This window comes from Sorex fumeus, unplaced genomic scaffold (genome assembly GCF_029834395.1).
Source record: "Sorex fumeus unplaced genomic scaffold, SorFum_2.1 ptg000009l, whole genome shotgun sequence".
Lineage (NCBI taxonomy): Eukaryota > Metazoa > Chordata > Mammalia > Eulipotyphla > Soricidae > Sorex > Sorex fumeus.
The window spans coordinates 17325693-17352547 of NW_026606066.1; the positions used below are offsets into that span (position 1 = coordinate 17325693).

Here is a 26855-nt window from a genome sequence, read left to right on the forward strand (position 1 = left end):
AAGCCCTTCCTGACTGCCCAAGGGCAAAATACCTCTTAAGGTGTTTTTCTCTTTTCCTCAGTCCAATAAACTATCAACTACTCCTGAGGTTATGCAAGCAGGAAGGACAGAAGAGTGTTATCCTACACTAATCTTTTGTCTCTTTAGAAGAGAGAGAGAAATTAAGCAGCAAGAGGTTTGATTTACACAGATTAACACTTAACTTTACAGGGTAAAGGTAAAGGTAAAGGTAAAGGCCCTCCCGTTGATCGTCGATTTGCTCGAGCGGGCCCAGTAACGTCTCCATTGGAGACTTTGTTGTTACTGTGTCTGGCATATCGAATACTCTCGGTAGCTTGCCGGACTCTCCGAGAGGGGCGGAGGAATCGAACTCAGGTCGGCCATGTTGGCCGCTTGTAAGGCGAACGCCCTACCGCTGTGCTATCGCTCGAATCCATGGAAAAAAGTAAGGGGAAAAAATGTCTTGAAAAGGAGTGAGAGTGAAGACAGAAAGTTACAGCATCCTTATAGTCTGTGTCCAGTTTTCTATGGTGGGCTATGGAAGAGAGCTCAAAGAGCAAGAGCAAATGCTCCATATGCAGGCAGCCAGGGTTCAATTCAAGCAGTACCAGGTCTGGCTCCCAAATAGAAAGAGGCAAAAATTCCATTTCAGTTCAATTTACTTTCTAAATTAACTACATTTAAACATTACACTTTATATTTAATTAATTTTTATTAATAACTAAAATACTTAAACATTTTAAATACCAAGGTCTAATCACAAAAATATATTCTTTTTCAACAGAAATATAAGTCTATGTTGGCTATTAATTGCATATAGATAATATATATACATACATATAAAACCAATAGAAAATATTAATATGGCCTATAGAAATTTACTTAGCTCCCAAAGTAAAGCTTATTTCCATAAATCACCCAAATACAACAAAATCATAAAGCAATCTCTAATTTAACATTTGTAATTTTTCTGTATTACCTCTAACAGTCAATGCACCTAAAGCATGTAAAACAACAATGAGGTCAGAGTAGCCCAGGGTTTTTATATTCTTTTAAATAAGGAATGAAATGTCTGAAGGTAAAAAGACATATTCAGAGACATTTTTAATTATACAAATGAATGTGTTCTCTTCAAGGAAATAGTAAATAATATATGCATTGCTACTTATTCCAAATCTCTAAAAGTAGTTATATATTTGGGGGGCTGGAGAGATAACAGAGGTGTTAACGTGCTTGCCTTGAATATAGCCGACCCAGGTCTGATTCCCAGTACCACACATAGTCCTTGTGCACAAAGCCAGGAATAAGCCTCAAACAATGTTAGGGTGCCCAAACCCAGAGAAAAAGAAAAATAATATATAATAAAAAACCTCAATGAGGTTTCTCGGGAGTTCAAGATGCCGCTCTGCTTAACGTTCATTGATTTAAAGAAGGCCTTTGATTCTGTTGAGACGGAAGCGGTCATTGAAGCCCTAGCCAATCAGGGCATTCAAGCCCAATACATCAGGATCCTCCGTGAGCTGTATTGCGGATTCACTACCAGGATCTCACCATTCTACAAAGAAGTGATCGTTGATGTCAAGAGAGGGGTGCGGCAGGGTGATACCATTTCACCAAAACTCTTCAGTGCCACCCTCGAGAACATCATGCGACGACTGGAATGGGAAGGAATGGGAGTGAAGATAGATGGTCGGCAACTACACCACCTCCGCTTTGCTGATGACATTGTTTTAATAACACCAAACATCAGCCAAGCGGCACAAATGCTGGCCGACTTTGACCGTGAGTGTGGAAAGGTAGGACTACAGCTGAATCTTACGAAGACAATGTTTATGAGAAACAGCCTTGTTCCTGATGCCCCATTCGCTCTCAATGGAACGACCATCTCCGAATGCAACAGCTATGTGTACCTAGGTCGAGAGGTCAACATGACAAATGACCTGGCACCCGAGCTGCGCAGGAGGAAGAGAGCGGCTTGGAACGCCTTCAAGAACGTCGAAGAAATAGCTAAGAGGACGAAGAACCTCCGGCTCCGGGCACATCTCTTTGATTCCACTGTTCTTCCTGCATTAACATATGCCTCAGAGACCTGGGCCCTACGCAAACAAGATGAGAACGCCATTCAGGTCTCCCAAAGAAGAATAGAAAGAGCTATGCTTGGAATATCACGTTTCACTCAAATGAGAGAACGAATCCGGAGTTCTGACATCCGTCGACGATCAAGGATCAGGGACGCTGTCTCATTTGCCAAAGTGTCAAAAATCAGATGGGCTGGTCACGTAATGAGATTTAAAGACGACCGTTGGACTAGAGCTGTTACTGATTGGATTCCACGGGATGTCAAGAGACCGCGTGGCCGCCCACCTACCAGATGGTCAGACTTCTTTGTCAAGGTCATGAACGATCGGTTTGAGGCCCTCCATGTTCCCGGAGCAAAGAGATGCCATTGGGCTACACTAGCACGCGACAGGGACAAATGGAGACGTTACTGGCGCCCGCTCGAGCAAATCGACGACTAACGGGAAGTTAAGTGATTAAGTGATTAAGTGAATATATAATATATATTATTAATTATATATGCTATTGCTTTATTATTTTCATCCTGCATTATTTTGAAAGTTGTCAAATATTTATGAGGGGCAAAATAAATATATAGTTTAGAGAAATCAGGTCAGGGAGTCAAATTATTTCCAGTGAAGGAGTCATCCTCACATTTTTCCTAGGCACTAACTAGTAGTGCGTATTTAATGAGTTGCAATATATAAACTCAAAACTGCATCAGAATTACAAGAACTGAGGAACACAACCAGATCCATTTCACATCCTGGAGTCCCCTTTTATGCCTCACAATCCCTTTCTTATTCTCAAACACTGATCATACAGTTTTTGGTTGTGTTTTCCCCCCTCGGTGTATAGATGCAGGGTATTTGCACCAACTACTCTTACAGCTTAGAACACAGACTCCCTACCATTCATACTCTAGGTCCTTCAGACAAATCAAGACTTCTGTGGGGAAGCTTTCAATGATCATCCAGTTTAGGTCCAGGCCCTCAGGTGAATGTATGGAACGTGCAGCCCTATAACTACTATCCCACAGTCTCTACTACTGCAGTACAGAATTCTTCATAACAGCAGGGATAGGGTCCAAGTGAGCTTCCCATTATATTCTCAGCAGTTAGTACCTGGCACAGAATGGATGATTAAATATGATGATGAATGAAATCATCATATTTAGACAATACTGGAGGCAATCTTAGGCATTCCAAACTAGTAACTAAGAAGCTTCACAGGATTTGAAAATGTCAAGGGGTTAAAAGGACACATAATAGGGTGGTCAAAGAGAAATGAAGGGTAAGTTTTCATGAAATTTATGAAGTGAGCAAAGGTGAGTATTAGGGGACTTGTGTGGCCCATTTTTCAAGTCTGAAACTCTGTAAAAAGAAGATTATTAAAAAACGTGTTGGGGCATGGAGAGAAATAAGAGGATCTCTGGATTAGATAATATTGTGAATGGATACTAAGGGTAGAAAAGCAAAACTTACACAATGGAACAGCAGACAATTTTGTTCAGAGAGACAAAGAAACTTATAGAAAGAGGTGAGACAGTGCATATAGATGTCAGGGTCAGTCTGCAGTCTGCAGGGATCTTGGCCGGAAGTTAAGAGGTCACAAAGGTAAAGAAGAGGAAGATAACAGACTCCAGAGTCACTAAGAGGAATTCAGGACTCCCTTTGTCTGGAGACTTCTTTTGGTCAGAGGCCTAGACGTGGAAGGAATCTCTTCACTCAGCACTCCTGAAATCAGGCTTGCTATCTTCTACTAGTACAAACCAACTAGGGGGTCTCTAAAACAGGGAATCTCTTATTAGTTGTACAAATGCCAGGGGTCCATTTTTCAAATGATTGGAAATATGAAGTTTAAAATGACAGTTTCGCATGGTTATGATTACAAGTATAAGAGATTAAGCTTAAATGGCCACCTGGTGACTAACTCATTTAGGTTTGGCTACAACAAACTGAAACTCATCCTTACACTAGTTTAACCACAGACAGGTTTATTGTTTATTTTTGTTTTCTTGGGGATTTTTTACTTTTTTTCTTCTCACACTAAAAACCATACGCAGACTGCCCATGGTTTGAGGAAGCCAGTTCATCAAGTCTCTGGTAACCAGGCACTTCCTGTTAGTCCACAGTTTTTAAGGTCACAAGATGGATCACCACTACATCACCTCTATAACAACTCTGAACTTCTTGTACATTTGTATGTTATTACATTTCAACAGGAAAATTACTGAGCCAGCCTGGATAAAGAGAAGCACTACTCAGAGTTAAAGAACTTATGATCCCGGGTTGCATATAGATCTTCAGGAGTTCTGTAGATGAATTCTAAGTGTAAGAATGGAGCTTTCTGATATACTGATTTACTTCCCATTCATCATGAGGGTAGAGGGGCCCAGTGTGGTTTCATTATTGGAAAAGCCCCGGCATTGGCCTGGCAGAATATTCAGCACTGCCACATCTGACAACCTAGATCAGTGACACTGCAGAATCATGCCACATCTAGGCTTCTGACCAAAGAAGTCTCCAGGCAAAGGGAGGCCTGAAATTCCCCTTAATGTCTCTTGAGTCTGTTATCCTCCTCTTTAACCTTTGTGCTCTCATAACTTCAGGCCAAGACCCCTGCAGACTGCTTTTTTCTTGAGCTTCTCTTGCATGCAGAAAGACTATGCCAAATGGAGATTCAGTTTTACAAAGACCGAAACTGGGAGTCATTACATGCCATGTGCTCTGTTAAGTGGTGGCAAAGGAAGCAGTTCCAATTTCATTATTAAAAAAAAACTAAACATTAAAAGTTAAGTCTGGAAATATCCAGTACCCCCCCCCCCCCCCCACACACACACACCTATCCTCCATCTATGTACATATTACTTTAGGGCTTAAATCCAATATGAATAATAAGGAGGATCAAATCACAAATTTCATACTAATGTTTCCAATGACTTCATCAAAGGAAGCTTCTCTGAAGTCTGTGTTTTTAAAACTCATGTAATTCCTGCATAGATGCCAGTGCTGACTAATTCATCTTTGAAGTGAAAAACCTTCACAAGTACTAATGCTTATTCACATTTAAAGCAAAAAACCACTGGTTTTGCTTATGTTGGACACAGTGTTATCCTAGTATCTCATTTCAGCTTTTTAAGCAATCATTTGTTCCCAGAATAACCATAAGACTTGTGGAAGTTAAAAATGTTAAAAAAACTCTTTCACACAAAGAGAAAGGAAGACAAGCCCGGAAAGGGAAGAAGGAGAACTGTTTAGATGAGAAAAGGACAAAAACACAGGAGAGGATAGAAACTCTTCATTCAAGGCCAGGATACACCAGACTTTATTGAAATTCTTCAACTGCCTGGCATCAACTGAAACATTTTCAGGGACTAACTTATTTCACTGATATTTTGAAAGCACGTTTTTCTTTCTCACATTTAAATTTTTCTGAAGCTTGGATGGCAATTCACCATCAATGTATGTCATAGTTTAATTGGGAGCATATGAAATAATGATGCTCCTTGCAATTTTAGGTGCCAGGGAATCCATAAAATATGTTATTTTCCATCCTTCTAAGAATTGGAGGTATTCAATTATACAAGTAAAAAATTTTACAAAATATCACATTCTAAAATATTTCCACACTCTCAACACCTGACTGATACCCATTTCTGTAGTTTTATTTTTTTCCATTATTCTTCTAAATATTTATTTCAGTGTAAAATGTGTGTTGAGTGGACTCCTCTAAAAGAAACTGAGTCAATGCTGTCAAAATTATAAAGTTTAATAGTCAGAAGAGCTCTTGGAGAGGATTCACTGAAATCTTCTAACATTACAAATTCAGAGGCAGAAGCTGAGGTTCAAGAGGATGTGACTTGCCTGGGGATCCCTGATGGTCACAGCAGAAGCAGCCATGGGACCTAAGCTTCGGGTTCCCACCTGCCTCCTGTTATTTCTGTTCCACTCACACAGCCTACATGCTGTGGTAGGCTGCTGCTTCTACACGTCTTTGACAAAAGTAGCAGAGAAAATGGAAAAGTGCACATATGCCCCAAAGTACCAAGATTCTGAATGTCAAAAAGGGTGTGTGTGTGTGTGTGTGTGTGTGTGTGTGTGTGTGTGCGCGCGCGTGTGTGTGCATGTGTGTGTGTGTGTGGTATGTGTTTCACTTTTCTCAGTATACCATGCCAGAAAAATAGCATACAGTGAGACAGCCAGCAGGGGGAGTCTTTATTTCTCATTGGGTGCAAATAGAGAAAGAAAATGTTTTGAAAATTACAAGTTTGATAGGCTCCCCAGAAAGCAATAGTCATTCAGAAATAGTGGGACTGGTTTTTGGGGTTTTTTTCTCCCTCAGGGATTCTCACATCCATGACTGTGCTGTCGGGAAATTATGATCAGTGCGTACCTTGTCTAGGGCCATCTTAGAAAGAAAGATCAAACTCAAATGGCCGTAAAGTAAACAGGACACAGGCAGGAACCATAATAGGAATTTTTAAAAATAAAAATCTATTGCCTGTATTTAAATAATGCCTGTGCGTTTTACACATATTTTTTAAAAAAAGCTCTACGCTTAAAAAAAAAAGACTAACATTATTAACCCTATGAGGCCAGGTTAAGATAATGCAAGATTTTTTTAACAAAATTCAAATCTAATTTTTTAATCTTAACATTGAATCTTTAAGATATACCACTATACATATTAAACTTTCACAGAAGGATATTCAATGGATATATGTGTATATGTTATACGTAAAAATATACATTATATATACATATGCACATATATGTATTAGGATATGTGTGTGTGTGTGTGTGTGTATATATATATGGACTTTATATATATATAATTTAACTGAGGTTCCTCAAATTTAAAATAGTGATGCCAATTTTTTCAAGTCTTTACTAAACTATCCAAACTTCATCATTAGACTTCTAAAATTATAAAATAATGTTTCTGGTATTTTCGCAAACTCAACTGAAAGTAAATATTCAAATATGCAAGTCTGATTAGGAGACAATAAAGACTTTCCAATGATACTATTTATGTCAAAGCAATTTTCGAATTCTTCTTTTGGAACTGTCTTCGGGGCAAGCATTTTAAAACTAGATTCTACCAGAGTAAAATAATATTTACCCTTTCGTAAGGCTTAATATCTGAAATTACCAAAAGTCTCACTTCTTTTTTTCTGCCAAGAAGAGATTCTTATTTTCTAGATTTGGCTCCGGGTGCTGGGGCACGGCCAGGGAAGCCGGGCCCGACACCACCCCCACACAAGAGGTCATGCCTGTTCATCAGTCCAGCTGTTTTTAATCTGCCCTCTCTGCCAAACGTGGACCAGGCACTGTCATTAACAAAATATTCCGAGGCCTGGCGTCCCTGGGCCCCTGGTTCTCAGGAAATTTTTCAGTTCAGGTACCTCTAGCAACAGCGTATGTGCTGCACGCATACTGTCCTCAGATCCTAGGGCCCTGGTTTATCAATTATGAGTCAGTCTTACAGTTCTCATTCTGTATAATGGGCAAAAGTCTATCAAAGGAATTCTATACTTTTTTTTCCTGGTGGGGGCAAGCATCCCAATCATTACTTAGATGTCTGAGACCACTGCCGACCACACTTGGAAACCTTCTAGTTCAATGCATGAAGTTACAGAACTGCTTAGCCTCGTTCTGGGGGCCACCTGGGTCATACCCGAGGATGCTGGAGGGGAAGGTGGGAAGCATGTGGTGCCAGGGTTCAAACTGAGAACTGAACACTGAGTTTCTCACCAAGCCCTACATACATGGTTTTAGGCAAAGAGAGGTATTTAGGAGCACACCCCAAGCCACATCTCTAGCTTTACTGAGCTAGAAAGAACTCAGAAATGTGGTTTAGTACTATGCGGTAAGACTAACTTCCCAGTGAGAAAAATAACCAGGTGACCAAGAGACAAGCTGATACAAAGGGAAGATGTGCCTCAGGATACGGTGAGAGAGGAGAGCTCTGAGGCTGACCAGCATGAAGATGGTGCTCAAACTAGTTGGCCTGTGGCTAACCAAATTAGCCATGTGTGTATTAGCATAAGAAACTTAGGCATCTCCAAACTTCTCTTTCCTCATCAAAAATTCTGTTTGGCTACTAGTACCATACAGTTCTTATGAATGGATCACAAAACACACACCATTAGTGCTGAACACATTATGGGCTGCTATAATTTGGGGGAGGGCCTTTACCTTTTACCTTTATAATTTGGGGGTAGGGGGGTAAGGCGTTTGGAGGTGCAGTGATAGCACTCAATAGCCCACAGCAGTGAGCAAGAGCTGGTGAACAAAGATCACAGAAAGGCAGGTGGAGAGGCTGATAGGATCCTGAGTACAGGTTTTCATCACATGGTAAAATTATTTGAATGTCACAGAAAAAGAGAGGTGAAAGAGGAAATGCACAGAGTAGGTCAAGATTGAAGGAACACAATACTGTTTTTTAATGTGTCGATTCAACTAAAAGTAATCATATATTAATTCTGTGCCATCCTTAAATTGGATTCCATCAAGTACAGGGGTGGTCAAAGATGACAAGGTCCTGCCAATATAGAACTAACATTCCAGTGATGTCACACTTATCTACTGAAAGTGTCTTGACTATTTTACTGTTTTCATACACAAATGTAGTTCAGTTGTAGGACAAAGCCTCACACATTTAAGACTCTAGGTTAGAACCCCTGCACCAGTAATAATGGAGTCTGCTTGGGGGGTGGAAATTCAAGTTAAATATACAACACCTAAGTCTGTCATAATGCTCCCTGGGAGAGTGAAAAGAAGAGAATTAACCTTTTTTTTTTTTTTTTGCTTTTTTTGGGTCACATGCAGCAATGTACAGGGATTACTCGTGGCTCTGCACTCATATATTACTCCTGGCGGTGCTCAGGGGACCATATGGGATGCTGGGAATCGAACTCGGGTCATCTGCATGCAAGGCAAATGCCCTACCCGCTATACTATCACTCCAGCCCTAGAATTAACTATCTTAAACTTTTCTAATTACCTCTCTTACACTTAAATCTATGATTCCAGATCAAATTTTGAAATAATACTTAACAGCATACAAGAGTTAGATTTCTTTTTAAATTCAAATTAAAATCCATCTAAACATATGAGAACACAATGGAGTACTATGTAGCTGTTAGAAAAGATGAGGTCATGAAGTTTACATACAAGTGGTACTACATGGAAAGTATCATGCTAAGCGAAATGAGTCAGAAAGAGAGGAACAGACAGAGAAAGACTGCATTCATCTGGGGAACATAAAGTAACAAAATAGGAGACGAATACCCAAAAACAACCCAGATAAGTACCAGGAGATTTACTCCATGGCTTGGAGGCCAGCCACACACGCTAGGGGAAAGGCAGCTCAGATAGAGAAGGGAGCACCAAATAAAGTGTGTTGGGAGGATCCTCCCTGGATGGGAGATGCATGCTGAAAGTAGACTATAGACGGAACATGATTGCCACTCAATGCCTCTTTTGCAAACCACAGAACCCAAAAGGAGAGAGAGAACAAAAGGGAATGCCCTGCCACAGAGGCAGGGTGGGATGGGGGGATGGAGGGTGGGAGGAATACTGGGACCCATGGTGGTGGAAAATGGGCACTGGTGGAGAGATGGGTCCTCGATCATTGTATAACTGAAACCCAAGCACAAAAATTTGTAAGTGTACAACTGTACCTCATGGTGTTTTACTAATAAAAATTTTAAAAATAAAAATAAATAAAATTGGTGAGTAAAAATAAATAAATAAATTAATAAATAAACATATGAGAACAGAGAAACTAAGCACTTGAAAATTGCACTGTCTTTTTCTCCTGGATCATACCAAGTTCAACTACCTTTTGTCTGATTCAATTGCTACAAAAAACATTTTTATATAATCACCTTAATATGACAGGGCACAAAATAAATTTCAAATTCCAACCAACAGGTAGATTCAAACTGTTTCTGAAACTAGTAAATGGGATGTGGAGGGGAGAAATTCACATCCGTTAAATTTCTACTCTGTGTCAAATATTTCCAGACCCAAATAAACAAACAATAAAAATGAGCTAGTAGTATATGTGATATTCTTTCTGGGCAAATTTGCAAATTGTAGGTATTAAAAAGGAAAAAGACAAAAGAAAGATCAAGAATGACAATTTAGCAAGAATGACAATTCTGGCAAACAGTGGTTAGTGCACTTGCTAGCACTTTACTACTGCTACTTTTCAAGTATGTCTATCATCAAAACTCAGGTCATGACTATCTGTAGATTTCCATTACCCTCCCCCTCCTGAGGAAATTTGCTTTCTCTCCACTTACCACTCCTCTACTACCCCCATACTAGTAATGAAATACATTTGTTCAAATAGCACAGCCATATTTCACACATCTGGAATGACAATAAAATAAAAAAAAATCCAAGGGACAAATAATTCCTGAATAGTGTGTATTCTGAAGGCACTTGTAGAAGACCTGGATACTTGCCCACCAAGAGCTACCCCACCCCTCTTCCCTTCCAAATGCTCCCTGATTCTGATGAGGAAGGCAGCATTTTCAGTCACAGGCGTACATTTTCCGGCTTCTCTTGGAGCCAGAGCTGATCATGTGAAAAATTCTGGCCAGTAAGATGTAAGCAGAAACTCGAGATTATTCCAGAGTGCTAAGCTAGCGTCTGCAAGAACTGGCCAGTATGCCCTTGGTCTTTCCTAGTTTGTATGCCAGGAATGTGAACAGAATGACTGGAGATTTTCATTTATCTTTCCATAAAAGGAAAAGGGGCCCACACGAAAGAAGACATAATAGAAAGCAAGAAGGATCTTGGTGTCTCTGCACGTACCACTATAGGGCCTGAAGACACTGTAGGGCCAGTGGAGAAGTTTATGTTTTCTTGCAAAAGGAAATAAAAGAATAAATCTTCTCCCTAGTTAATTCTCTATTATTTTAGTTTTCTAGCCACATGCAATTAAACTTAGCTTATATCTAACAAAACACTTTATTTAGCCCATAATATATGACAAAGCACTTTATTTAAAGACTCATGGGGGGGGGGGGGAACTAAATCTAGGGTCCAGAGATATCTCAAAGGGCTGAGCACATGCTTTATATGTAGAAGGCCTAGGTTTGATTCCTGGCAACACAACAGCTGAGAATCGCCAGGTGTGGCCCAACAACCCCCCCCCCCCCCCACTTTCCAAATAAAATTTGGTTGTAAGACCAAGTGTGTGTGTGTGTGTATTGTATATATATAATATACATATAATGCATGTGTATTGGTTTTAGGCAACACCCAGAAATTCTCAGGGATTAATCCTGATTTTGTACTCAGGTATCACTTCTGGTGGCTCTGGGGATGATATGGAGTGACAGAAATTAATCCCAGTTCAGCTTCATACAAGGCAATGCCCTACCCACTGTACTATCTCTCTGGTCCCAGAGAAAAAAAAATACTTTTGGAAAACCAAATAATATAAGATATATCTAAAATACATGGAATACACAGAGAAGACTAAGATGCAAATAAGCAAAACCAGAAAGCATAATACACTGACCTAAAGATAGCTATTAAGACTTAAATGAAAAGGGAAGAAAGTTAAAGGATGGTACATAGCACTTGGTACTGAACAACAACAACGACAAAAACAAGAAGCAAATGTATGCCCACTGATTCTGCAACAAGAAACAATTAAGACAGCAACATGGAGAAAAGTTTCAGTAGACTGGGGATCACACCATAGTACGAGAGGGATGAACAGTTTTCGGAAAAGAACCCGGAACCTGGAACAAAACCTGGAACATAAAACTGGGAGCCAGAAATTCAGAGGGACAAATATTCCATTGTTTGAGGCAAAGAGAAAACCAACTAGAGGACTCAAGACATCTAATAAAGTTATGGAACTGCAACTCATTTAGACCCTGAGTACTGAGAGCACTTCCTCTATTTGGATTGATTCTGCATGTATTTAAAAGTCTCTGAGAAAATTGTTTTCTTTTAAAAGTTAAGATCGTAGCAAGGAAGTAATGGAATACGTGGAATATATACTACTCTCTGATATAGACAGGGAATTGGATCTTCTGATAAGTGTTAATGATCTACATTATACTCAACTTGAGTACTAAGAAAAATATACTCTAAAAAGTATCTTTATATCATGATATTTCAAAAGATGCTGCATGATATTGTGTTTTAGAGAGAAATAATCCAGAAGTGCTTGTAAACATAACTTGCAAAATAATGTCAATCTGATATAGGAATGCATATCTATCTACAGAATTAGAATATGGACATCTGGCTTTTGGACTGTAGATTTTTAAAAAATTTAAATTGTGAGTTTCATAGTCTACCTTTCAATGTTTTAGTCTTGCTTTGGTTTCGGTTCATACTCGGTGGTGATCACGGCTTACTCCTGGATCTGTACTCAGAGATCACTTCTGGCAGTACTATGGGAGCTTATGGGGTGCCAGGCATAGAACCCGGATTGGCTGCATGCAAGGCAAACACCCTACCTTGTACTCTCTCTCCAGTTCCACTGTGTTTTATAGTCTTCTGCTAATTCTCTGTTATTTTTAGTTTCAATTGTTCGTTTCTGTTCTTTTCTTTTTAAACTGTGGGCCCTACACAGAAGTGCTCAAGGTGCTTTTGCTCTGTGCTGTTAGGTCCCACTCCTAGCACTAGTTGGGGGCCCTGTGATGTAAGGACCAAACTGGAGTCAGCCATATGCAAGGCAAGTTCTGTAACTTCTGAATTATCTCTCCTGCTTTAAATGTTTTTATGACGGAAAAATATACAAACCTAGACTACTAGATAAAATTTTCTCCTTCCCTTTCTCTCCCTTTCCTTTTCCACCCACATACACACACAATGATCTCTCACAGTCACACTCACTTTGTTCCCTACAATTGCTTTCTGAATAGAAAGTTCCTACCCTGGAGCACATGGGATTTGGTGATGATGTAGAGAAAGACTACATCTTGGATTTGCCTGAATTAATTCCAGACTGGAAGTTGAATGGCAATTATGCACACAATAAGGCTATTACATGAACATAACCATTTTCAGGAGGTAAAACATATCTAGGAGTAATATACTAGAAGTCACAAGACCTAGATTCTATTTCTAGCTTTGCTACTGACCTTCTGGATGACCTTGCAAAAGTCACTCAACCCCAAGAGACTCCGTTTTCTTATTTAAAAAATGGCATAACCTAACAGTTATCTAAAAACAATACTATGTGGTAAAAGATCAGTTCAGAACACTTGGTGGAAAAGTGATTAATTTCTGGTAAATATAAAGAGCTGTCTGCATCAGAGTCATAAAAAAATCAAGGAAATCAGACTTAGAAGAAGCCAAAAATTTCTTTCTAGTTTATTTGATAGTATATTAAAATGCCCTGCTCTTCAAAGAACAAAGTCTATTTGATCTCCTACACAAAGACCATACAATTTTAAGTGACATATTTACATTTCAAGTTCCCAGTCACTCCTAGGAGAATCATTTAACCACATAGATCAAATAATATAGTTGATAAAAAAAAAGATTACCTAGTATATTAAGCATTTTCAAAAAGCCCTCAACTTTTTAAGTGATTAGGATACCAGTTGGCAAATCACTTTGCAAGAATCAGTCATGATGAGCAAACATTTTATGAAACTTGTGGAAAAGATACTGACCTTCTCTGGGAAAACAAGAAGCTACACCACAAATGCTATGACAGTTGCTTGAAGACATGTATAAGATTATCTTAAATGATAGTGCATGCAGAAATGTCAAGGTAGTCACAAGAATGGAATAACTCCATATCTTGAGAAAAAAGTTATGATGTGACCAAAACAGACAGATGCTTTTTACTGAGGAAAAATAAATTAAATTTTGGGGCTGGTGGTGCTCAGGGCTTACTCCTGGCTCTGTGCTCAAAGACCACTTCTGGTGGGGCCCACAGGACCCTTATGAGATGCTGGGGATCAAACCCAGTGAACAGAACACAAGGCAAACAAACACTCTACCTGCTGCAGTATCTCTTCTGCCCACATTTCTTCAATGAGATACAAAGGTTTTCAAAAAACTGAAAGACAATGGGTACTTTGGGTGTTAAAATATCAGGATAAAGAAATAGCATCAGTACTTTCAGCAAATGGTATTGTACTAAATCAGATGAAGATTTAGTAAGTATAATAGGTGTACTCACTAGAAGGGAATAACATGAACTTGGGCTTAGAGAATCCTGACTTGTGTAATTATTATAATAGAAACCCGACAAGAAACTTATTATAAAAACACCAAGAGAAATTACAATGATGTGTTCATTGGCAGCTCCAACCTAACATCAATTATAATCACAGCTTTCCAGCGTAATCTAGTTTTGCTACGTACCAGTTAGAGCTGGAAGTTATTTCCCTGCCAAGTTTTTAATCTTAGCAACTTGCCCTAGACTAACTGCTCATGTCCTTGGAAACAATAGCATCTTTTTTCCTCTAATATCTACTTCATCTCAAAAATAAATAAATGATTCAAATATTTTATGATGACTACAAAAATAAAAATATTTTATTTCATCCAAAATGAAATGGATGAAATGAGAGTGAAGGAATGATTTACTGAAAATCTTCTAGCTACTACCTTGTGGCTAAAAAAGCAAAGACTGAAAATTTCAGTGACTTACCCAAAGGTCACACAGCTAGCAAACAGAATCCAGATAACATGCTTTCTACCACACCAATATGCTATTCAAATAAACAAGATGGGAGTTGGAAAAGTTCTGATTTTAATCCTCAGCCCTGCATGAGTCCCCAAGCACTGCCGGGTGTGGCCCAGATGGCCCCTACACTGATTGGCCCAAGCATACCTACTCCATTAGGTCTGAGTACTGCACATTTGGTCAAGTATCACAGGTAGTGGCCCCAGTGCCACATCCATGGCCTTGGAGGCCCTCCCAAAAAGTAAATAATAAAACACACACACACACACACACACACACACACACACACACACACAAACAGCATGAAAGTTGCTTTTCATCAACACAAACTGCAATTTTAACTAGATAAAAGCAGAGCTCTAGGGCTAAAGAGATAGCTCAAGGCTGGAGCACAAGCTTAGCAAGCAGGACACCTGGATTTGATCCCATCACTGTATATCCCCTACACACCAAGTTAGGAGTAGTCCCTGAGCATGCCAGCTGTGCCCCAATGCCCTCTAAAATATTCAAGCATAAGAAATAGACATGGGGCCAGAATGATAGTACAATGGAAAAAGTGCTTGCCTTGCACTTAGCGAAACTGGTTTCAATTCCTGCCTCCACATATAGTCCTCTGAGCATGCCATGAATGATCTCTGAGCACAGAGTTTGGAGTGTATGCCCAGAGCATCACTGGATGTGGCTCCAAAACAAAGGAAAAGAAAGTAGATTTAATATATTTTTAATATACTTTTTTACATGCCCTATAAGTAGGGAATATTATAGTCAATATTGATATACTGTTAAATATAAATTAAAACATTTAAGCTCAAATGTAATTTTTATTAAATTTTCTTAAGATAAATAGGAGGAGTTAAAAAAATCTAATGGTAAAATTATCATATACCATTTCAATGCAAAGTAAAATGACCTCAATAAAAAAAATACTTAATCAAATAAGAAATCTATCTGAAAACCTATAAAGTTAAAAAGAAAATTTAAAAAATAAAAACTACTTTGTGTAGATTGCCATTTTCAAATAAATTAAACCATGACCTTTGACTTAATGAAATACACCAATAGTTAACCACTAGTTAACTATTAAAAGTCAGGCATAGAAATAAATGTTATAGTTTCTTATGTTATCCAAACCACTTGGAAAGAATAACAACTGGTATGGTGCTTTCTTTTTCTACGCAACAAATTTTATTCTTTAAGGAGTCAATGCAATTTCTCTTATTTAATATACTAATAAGAGAAGCTTAGTATATTCAGTTTTATTGAAATATTGTATTATTGCATATATTACCCTATTAAATACAATGCCACAAGTAAAATTGGAAATTGTCTTTACAAAAAAATAGATAACATATTTTTATAGAAGGATTGTGTTAATAATTAACAGACAGCCCTTTCAGACGGGGAAATTTAATGGAAAGTTTTTCTTAAGTAAATAGGCAGAAACTCAACAGAAATGGGTAGAAAGTAGAGGATAATAAACTGGTACCATATGTTTAAACAGTAAAACAATTATGCAGTTCATTCAACAATGAAGATGGATGTACTATGAATTATAGTAAAACAAAGAAACTGTTCCTTAGTAAACAAATATAAAGCATAATAGCTAGCAGATTTCCTATTGAAATAAAGGCAAAAGGCCTAAAGTTACAGAAGAAGGGAAAAAGAAAGCTCCATAGTCTCTAAGTCACAATGATTTGAAATCGAGACCAAACTGCTTTTAAACAGAGGTTTTACTACAGAAATGTTCTAGTGCAGCATTTATTTTCCCCAACTCTAAAGCCAGTATGTCCTTTAATTACCTGTCGCCACAATAAACTACTGTCCCTCTCACGATACAGAACTTCAGTTTTCAACATATTAATAAACAAGACAGTTAACTGAGGAAAAAAGGAAAATAAAAATGGAAAAAGCAGTCACATACCCTTTTCTGTAGAACTAATGGTGTTATTGCAGGCAGAGTAACTCTTCTCGCACTCAAACTCATGCCTGCTCCTCTCAGAATGATCCACTCTCACGATCATGAGCAAAATGAAAGAAAACTTTTACAGTTACTCCTTGGGAATCACAGGGCTCAGTGCAAAGAAACAACTAGGAAAGCAATAAATGTCACCCTGCTTATGTGATTCCAATCTACTCAAAGCCAATTAAGGATGGCTGTGGGACAGGACAAGGCAGCAACCAATCAAAGCCCAGAAAACTCTGCCTTTGTCCTTGGAAACACATTCTGATACTTTTGTTTATGATATTTAAAGAACCAGATTAACAGGCATCTAGTTCACTTAACTTTTTTTTCCAAAACAGTGCAATTTAATGCCATCTTTGTTGACTAGGCAGTTATGTCTTTATTCTGCTAAACATTTCAACATATGGCAGATAAGACATAGTTTACATTCGTGTATTTAAAGTGTACAAATATGCAGATAAACTAAATTTGCTTATGCCACTGATTACATTGATAAATGGGTCGATTTAAACATATTATATAAGGCACAAAAAATAAACGAGAAGTTAGAATTGATCCAAAGTACTAATTTACATTATAAATGTTTTTACTACATACTTATGTATATCATTTCTCAAGCTGCTTAAATGGTTGCATTATGTAACTTTAAGCTATCTATAAGACTAAATGTCTAAATATTCCATTAAAATTTTCCTTGACAAGCAACCTAAATAATAATGTTAGATATGAAAATGGCATTAAATTGCAATACAAACTGCAGGTGTTTGCTTTTTAAATGCACACAATCTAGCATATTTCAATAAAAATATTTAAGCAATAATCAATTCTCAAAGAAATCAGAAAATTTTAGTGACCATTTTGCCTTGTTTTCTTAAAACAACAAAAAATTATATTCTAACAATGTTGAGCATTGGGACAAAAAGTATATCTAAACATACCACTCATTAACAAGGAGAATTTATTTTTTTCTCTCTTCCTCCCTCCCTGCACCCCTTCATTCCCTCCTTCCATCCTTTTTTTCCAGCTGTACTCAGGACTTACTCCTGGCTCTGCACTCACTCCTGGTGGATATGGGTGACCATCTGAGCTGCTGGGGTCAAACATGAAGAGACTACATTCAAGGCAAGTACCTTACCTGCTGTATTATCTCTCTGGCACTAAAAAGAAAATTTTAAATGAAGTGTAAATAAAGAATAAATTTTTTTAAAATATATAAAAAGGACTGAACTATTGAAATTCATCAGAAGTTTATAATTCTAATAAAATTCTTCCTGGAGCTATGGCTTAGCAGCATCTACCCAGTGGTCTTCAGCCACACTCCCCCCACTTTCAACACCAGAGAAACCAAGTCCTCATGATTTCTACATTACAAAAACAACATGACTATTGCAGTCTGGAGGCAAAATATAAGATTTTTGAGTACTTGGACAGAAACTTTCCATTTCATTATCTAAAAGTGCTACCAGGCAGGCTTCATTTTACTGCTTAACACTGGGGTGTTCTTGATATGCATGGTGATCTCATGTTCCTCAAAAGAAAACAGACACTACAATGTGTAAGGCACTAAGCTTTGAATTTTTAAAACTATAATCCCGTTGCTGCACTCATTTGATCTGTATCCAGTTAGGTTTATCATGGTCTTTTAAAAATAAATCTACCAACAAAAATGTACCATTACTGGGTGTCACCAATAAAGTAAATGAATGGTTTAACCTTGAATCCCTTTTAACAGACCAGCAATAACAAAACCTACAGTAACAACATCATTTTAAGAATATTATCTGAAATATTTGAAGCTTTCTTTAACTTTATTTCAGCATTCTTTAACATTATAAAGAAATCATATCTATGGTCTCAAAAGTCATATTGGGGTGTATTAGAATCAAACAATTCATTTCACTAAATCATGAAGAAAAGTATCCACTATACACCAGGCACTGTGTGAGGCTGTGGGAACATACTACTGAATAAACTGAATAAGTTATAGTAACTGTCTCATAACAGAATGGAGTTATTCATTTTAAGAAATTAAAATGCACTTACTAGTGTGCTGAGCCTAATAATGATTGAATGCCGAATAGCAGGAGTGTGTCAAAATAAAAGACACTACACATCCAACATGAGATCATGGCAGGCTTCAAGGTGGGAATGAGATTTGCTTTGAAAAGTGATTCAAGGGGAAAGAATATGCATAAATTGATACTGCTGTGGGCACAGAGTGAACTAACTAAAGAAGACTCCAAGGTTTGAAGGATAGACGATCAGGAAATTAATGTTGCTTTATACTACACTACAGAACTTTTTAAATACTAAAATTAATTCTTCAACACAAAACAGTATCGATAATCTAGTTATTGTTATATGTAATATTTAAACCTGCCTTTTTGAGTACCAAAACACTAGACAGCTAACTGTTAATATTTGATAGGTCATAGAAAACCTTACCTCTAGAAAACTACAAAATAAAAAAAATACAATTAGAAAATTTTTCAGTGAATGGAAATTGGGAAATTTGTGATTTTATATTATCCAAACAGTAATTGCCTTTCAAAGATAAAACTCGTATGTACTTTTTTGTAAGCAACGCTCTGGAATGCTAATAAGATGACATTCATTCTTAGGACAGGCAGAGTCTCATTTTTCAATAGCTCTTTCCAAGAGCTCCTGTTAATCTGATTTTTTTCACTTCCTATTTACTTTCCTTCTTTTGCTTCATTCTACTTTACTTTATCACAGACACTGATTCAAAAGTTAACTTTATTTTAGGCTTTTTGAATGATTATTATAAATAATGCTTGCACTCACTAACCTTGTCAACTAAACTTTGATTTCTTAGGCTGCTCAAAGGCTGCTAAAATGCCAAAGGCAGTGATTTTGGAATTGTGATAGGGTCCAGGAAATCAAATGTGTATAGGACCTGGAAGAGCCCCAGGCATGTGTTGAAAAAGAAATACTCATTGAACTCCTATTGCAAACAATTGAATCTATGATGCATTCTCCTTATATTGAATAACACATCATTATTTCCAAAAATAAAGTTTTGACATGGTAGAGGTAATCATTTAATAATACAGCATAACAATGAAATATCACAGAATTGTAAATTATTTAGTTTTTTGCTCAGTGTTCTGGCAGATTAAGAGAATTTTGCTACTCCAAATGTAAGCAGGGTAAAATTTTAATGTGAAATAAGGTTAACAAAAACAACAATTATCAGGATTACTATTAACACTTATGTGAGTGCTAAATATCAGCATGGCCCTGGGATTCATTTCAAGTTAACCCTCTCAAAACATCTAGGCATTAGTTAGTAAATGGATGAGGAAACTTAGTTCAGAAGAACAGACAGCTAAGAAAATGATCTCAGATATAAGTACATATTGCAAAAGGCCGTGCCCAAGTTCACAAAGTACGAAAGTCAATAAGCGAGGTGAAATCCACATCTGGTGTTCTCCAAGAATTGCACTCACTATTCTATTTTACAATAGTCTCTCCCATGCCACACTAAATACAATCTTAGCATAAAATGTCATCTTCACATACTCCTCAGTTTTAAGGTACCTAAGTATTTGTTTTAACTAAGTAAATATGTAACAAGGGCCTTCCTATGTGTAAAATACTATGGTATTTGCTATGGGGAATTCAAAGTCAGTTACATCTGATTCCTGTTTACCAAAGGAGTAGACACATGGTGACGTGTTAACAATTAACCAAAGTAGTATACAGCACAAGATCTAAGCAGAAGAGGGTTGCATAAGCACCAAGAAATCACTATATTCTAGATACACCTTCCAAACCTCTTCTCTACCGAACTTCAACAAAACTCTTGTAGCTACCTTAAAGCACATTCTGTACTGTTCTTTCTACTCATACCCCAATCCCCATAAATCTCAAGTTAATTCGCATCTCTCTGAAAGCTTCATTGACAAGGGGTCTTTCCAAAATCTTCCCCTAGCCCATCATTTCCCTTTCTGCAGTTCTTAGTCCGGAGAGGTGGAGAGGGAGAGAATGACAACAAACACACCAATTTGCCAATTAAACGCTGAGCACTGTGAGCCAGAAGGTGCTTGGGTTCTAGCCCACAGCCTTGAACATGAAAGAGAAGTGCTTTACCACTTGTGCCACATCCACGACCCTCTTATTTCTTTGCTTTCACCATAACACCATCTACCCTGTACTGTCCTGTAGGCTTTATATAGAAAAAAAATAAAATGTAATGCTAAATGAAGTGATTCAGAAAAAGGCAAATACCAAATGATCTTGTTTATATGCTGAATATAAGGACACAAAGAAAAGTATTAGACAATTCCCCAAAGCAAAGAAAACTGAGATATGATCAGTAAGACTGGGATCTGAGGAGGCTGGGTGAACGGAGAGGGGAAAGGCACTGTGGGACAATTGTGAAGGGATCCTGGAACTGGTGAGAAATTGGTTTAATAGCACTTCAACTGTAAAAAACACAATGGCAGGAACCAGAGGGACAGTACTGAGAAACAGCATTCGCCTTGCATGCAGCCAGTCACTGTTTAATCCCAGTCTTCCGAGCCCTATCAGGAGTGATCCTGAGCACAGAACCAGAAGTAAGCCCTGAGCACCGTAGGGTGTGGACCCACCCTTTCAAAAGAAAAAGAGGAAAAGAATGATGAGAATAGTGCTGTGAACCAAGACACCTCAAAAGAAAAATGTTACTAACCACAATAATAGTTCTTTATTATAGTATTTCTTTAGCCAATGAAGCAAACAATCTCCCTAATTACACAAAACACAAATGATCCTTCTCTTTTGCTTATCCTCTGTGTATTATGCAACTGAATGGAGTAGTGCATGGTCTTTCCAGGTTTCGCATCTCTGTGGAAGATTCAGATCAAAATTTACTACCCCAGGAAGAAACTTCTTCTAACTGTATCTATCATTCCCTGTTTTATATATTAAAATGTTCTATCTATCATTCCCTATTTTATATATTAAAATGTTCCATACATTCTTTGTCTCTATCCACTAGCACATTACTTTGATAATTTATAATTTTTTTTCATAGATCTTTTTTTGCTATTTTCTTTGGGGGGGTCACACCTGGCAATGTGCAGGGGTTACTCCTGGTTCTGCACTCAGAAATTACTCCTGGCAGTACTCGAGGGACCATATAGAATGCTGGGAATTGAAACTGGGTCGACCGTGCAAGACAAATACCCTACCCACTGTGCTATCGCTCTAGCCCCTGGTCTTAGTTTTTTTTTTTTTTAACAAAAAATGTAATTCTTAAGGGTGGAACCATGCTCTCATTTCCTCTAGTCTCTCAGAATCCCTAGTAGGACTGAGGTATGCAGTAGGCATTATGTTCACTCACAATCAATGTGGAAATACTAGTCACTCTTGTTATGTAGTGGGCAAGTCTTAACGACTGCTAGCTTAATGATTTATTGTGAACAAAAGTACTGTCTTCTGCACAGAAAATTTGCATATCCTTCTGCTATAGGAGAAAGCTCTGTCAGTGGTCAGTAGGGAGAACACTGCTATCCTGAGAATATTGGTCTCCAAAATCACTGTCACTGTCACTGTCCTCCCGTTGTTCATTGATTTGCTCGAGTGGACCCAGTAATGTCTCCATTGTGACACTTGTCACAATGTGTTTTGTGACATTGTGTTTGGCATATCAAATATGTCACGGGTAGCTTGCCAGGCTTTGTCGTGCAGGTGAAATACTCTCGGTAGCTCACTCAGCTCTCCAAGAGGAGCAGAGGAATCAAACCCATGTCGGCCGTGCTCAAGGCAAACACCCTACCCACTGTGCTATAGCTCCAGGTTTCCAAAATATCCGAAAATATCTTAAATTATTTTGTTATAGGAATTAACATATAATCTAGATACTTAGACATAAATGCTATCCCTCTAATTCAACTAGCTCACCTTATTCTAGTAGACCCTTTATTCCCTAGGCACTTGACATGTTGCTGGCATTACAATTGAAGAGCCTGATTCAGTCAATGTTAGTTTATACTTCCCCTCTACCCTAATAGCTATTCCTCTGTTGTAATGTCTAAGATTTCTTATTAATTCAAACTGAAATAAAAATGTCCTTTTTCATAGAAGTTACTAAAAAAAATTATAAACATTTAGTCAAGATAAATATACTTAAACTATAGTTCATTCACATATTTGAAGAGTTTCAGTGTATTGTATACTGGACTATGTTTTCTAGGAATACTATGCATGATGACGAAAGAAATACTGTCTTGGAAGGCAGATGGACACCAGCTTTTATAAAAAATGAAGTGAAAAACCATTAAAGAATAAGAGATTAATTTTGCTACCAGATAGTAGACAAGTTCTCTAAGTGGACAAAGTAGTCAAGAATGAAGGCAGTTCCAGGAAAAACAACTGATATAATGATGATCTTGGAGAAATTTGGAAGAAGGGTCCTGGCAGTATTGAGCATGCTGGAGAGATTAGTTCTTATACTCAATGGTAGTAAAACTTGATGAGTATAAAATTTCACCCTGGTGTTGAAGATGAACTGTGCGGTTTACGGAAATGAGATTTAGAAGTAAGGGAAAAAGACTAAGTCCAAGAGAGAAATAGAAATTACCAGATTAGATGGAAGTAGAAATTTCAGAGATACCAAGAAGTAAAAGAATTAAGTGGTCAAACACATACTTTTATGAACAAATACATAAAAGAGCTTCCTGTATATGAGCTTAAAACATACGGTACAATTAATAAAATACAAACTATAAGAAATAACTTTTCTCTATTCTCTTGAAATTTCATATACTTGGGATATTATTTTTAATTTTTTAAATATTCTTGGAGACTCCAGAGAAATTAGATTAAGAGAAGTGAGAAAAAATATGTCCCTATATTTCTTTGTGCCTTCAAAATTTTAAAATGACAAGGTGTCTTAAAGGCACAAGGGGGGGTGGAGCGATAGCACAGCAGGTAGAGCATTTGCCTTGAATGCAACAGACCCGAGTTCGATTCCCAGCATCCCATATGGTCCCCTGAGCATCACCAGGAGTAATTCCTGAGTGCATGAGCCAGGAGTGATCCCTGTCCATCACTGGGTATGACCCAAAAATCAATAAATAAATAAGTAATAAATAAAAATAAAGGCACAAAGAATGTTTCATTATGAGAAAGAACTAGTTTATTTTTCATTATGTTAACTTATGAAAGAGGTATTTTCAGCAGATCATAATTCAAATAATTTCTAAATGCCACAGATTATTGAGAACGAATTCATGAGAACACATGAAAATATAGCCAGAATTTGTATAATTTTTTTCTAAATCTGAACGCAAAACCAAAAAAATTATCCTCAGAATGAATCTAGAGACAATACAAGTATAATATAGTACTATCTAATTACTTAAAAGAAATTCAGAGGCTGAAGCAATCAAGAGTTTTCAAGATTCCCTCCAAAGATCTAAATTCGAAGTCCAACATAATTAAAAAGACTGGGCACCCAAGGATCACTAAACTATTTGACGAAAACAAGAAATTAAACAAAGATGAAAGTTTTCTTATACAAATAAAAAAACAAACCTTTCCAAAAACATTGAGACAATTAGGGGGTGGGGAGGAGGGAAATCCTATATTCTGTGCAAGACTTTTTTTTTTTTCACTTTTTTTGCTGCTCTTGTTGCAATGATCAGGGTTCACCCAAGCTTGACTGCTCACCAAGGGGTCACACATATGGCTGTGGGGATCATGCACAAACCAACTAAGGTGTTTCTCCTGGGGCTACACAGTTCAGCTGTAGTGCTTTCACACACCTGCTTATCAGGGCCACCCACAGTCATTTATGGTACCTGCACAATATTCTGGCTGTTGTGCTTACCAGGGATTGGTGGGGTCTTTACTTAAGTGTCCCATGTGGGTCCTACTTCTTGATTGCAAGACTTGTACACTATTAGTTACAGTGCTAACCATGGGTCATGTTCTGGTTGGATTGTACAGGAGAGTGCATACTCTGTGCAGAGCTGAGGAGCATGGACAGCAGCGCCAGAGGGATCACTCTTTGCAAGGTAGGAAGCACCTGGGATCAAATTCAAGGCCTCATTCATGAGAGGCTTTAGTCATAGCCTGGGGCTCCCAGCAAATAATAATGAACAGTCCTTGAATCGAAGGGAAATTACAGGAAGTTAAGGTGCTTGCCTAGCATGCAGCTGAGCCTGGTTAAAATCTTCAGCAACACATATTGTCACCTGGGCACCTCCAGGGTTCACTCCTGAGTACACAACCAGGACCAGTCCCTGAGCACTGCCAAGTGGGGTACTCTCAAACAAACAAAAAGTCTAACTCAACTTCTTAGATAGCATCAAGATTCAAGGCATTACATAATACTGATAAAACAGAATTCTGTGTTGTGTAATAGTAGCAATTACAGAACTAACTAATAACAGCAAAGGAATTTAGCTTGCAAGCAGCTGACCCAGGTTCAGTCCTCCATATCCCATAGGGTCCCCTGAACCACCAGTATTGGTTCCTGAATGCGGAACTAGAAAGCCCTGAGCACTGCTGGGTGTGGTCCCCAAACAAACAAAACACAAACAAACAAAAACACCCCACAGATCATTCTTTGATATTATAAAATAGTGCTATAAATAATAATTATTCTTATGAAGCTATTAAGCAGCAAATGAACTAAGATAAAGTTGAGAGTATCACCCATAAAGGAAATGTCAAGGGAATGAAAAATTTTAAAAGAAGGAACAATTCAGAGCAGTCTGTAGACATAGCACATAAGTTACAGAATTAAAAAAAAATGAAGCAATTAGAAAGAAAAGATGTTCTCAGAGCTGATAAAAGCTACAAACAATTCTTTCAAAATGGCTAAATATTATATGAAAAAGGAGTCAGGCTGTGTATTAATGGCTATTATTTTTATAAAATTATTATCACAAAAAGATAAAATTATTTAATTCTCCCAGAGAGAAGTTAATATATACCATTAAGATATAAGGATTATATTGGCATCAGAATATTACATGATTTCTTACCAATATTTCTAGTTAACATAAACAAAAAGATCCTTTGAAAACCAACGAATAAAGGTATATAAAATATTCATCTACATAGGGAACAATGCCATTTTTCTGTTATTCTATGGTAGCACTGAAATATCATTAAATTAACTGCTTATCACCATTTATTTAGAAGAACTAAAGACTGAAATGTATTTTTCAAAAAAACAAAAGGACATTTTTGTGTATGTATATATGTGGTACTGAGAATGTGGTACTGGGAATTGAGCCTAGGGTCTCCGACATGCAAAACTGTGCTCTAACACTGAGCCATGTACTAACCCAAGAACAATTCTTTTTAACTTTACATTTGATCCTTCACTATCTTTCTCATTTCAACCTCCCATCAAAATAAATAAATAAAAAGTAACCTCCCCACTTTAAAGATGAATAATAGAAGTAGCATCCAATCTGTGCAAACACACTGAAAACAAAAGAAGAAAAGGTTCAAGGAAAACAAATGGCAGATGAAGACTAATTACAAGAAAAGTACTGCCAAACATCAGATAAAATTTAATATCACATATTTCATAAACAACAAAGAATAATTAGGGACCAGAGATGTAGCTCAGTGGTAGAATGTTTTTTTCATGAGTGAGACCCTGAATTCAATCTGTAGCACTCAGCCACAAAAGTTCACCAAGCAAAATCGTATATATTCAGAACACTGTATAGTACTGTCCTCACTGTCCTCCCGTTGTTCATCGATTTGCTCCAGCAGGCACAAGTAATGTCTCCATTGTTAGATTTGTTACTGTTTTTGGCATATAGAATACGTCAATGGTTAGCTTGCCAGGCTTTGCCGTGCGGGCGCGATACTATCGGTAGTGGAGTCGAACCGGGGTCCCCCAGGTCGGCTGTGTGCAAGGCAAGCGCCTTGCCACTGTGCTATCGCTCCAGGAAGAAAATTAGAAACACAAAACTCAAGAAATTTAATTGCTTGTACTAACATCCAAAATAAAAATTAAATTGATGACTGATAAAAGAAAAGTAGTAAAAAGAAGAGGAAGAACTTTAAACCTGGTATCAGAAACAGAGCGTTAAAAGTCAAGAGCAAAAAATCAGACATGTAACTGGTAAGTCAACTAGAAAAAAACAAAATGGAAAGAATAGATAAATGTAAA

General features: G+C 37.6%; 1 protein-coding gene across 2 annotated transcripts in view; it reads right to left on the reverse strand.

The window, feature by feature from the left end:
• GRB14 (growth factor receptor bound protein 14) overlaps positions 1-26855 on the reverse strand; it is a 172832-nt gene that overhangs the window by 74466 nt on the left and 71511 nt on the right. Inside the window, exon 1 of one of the 2 annotated variants that reach the window (XM_056110378.1) lies at positions 16667-16815. The exons of the other annotated variant lie outside the window; for it this stretch is intronic. Within the exon in view, the coding sequence (XP_055966353.1) occupies positions 16667-16729 (63 nt within the window). The 5' untranslated portion in view covers positions 16730-16815. Of the gene's footprint in view, positions 1-16666; positions 16816-26855 lie in introns of those variants that run through there. 2 annotated transcript variants of the gene reach the window in all.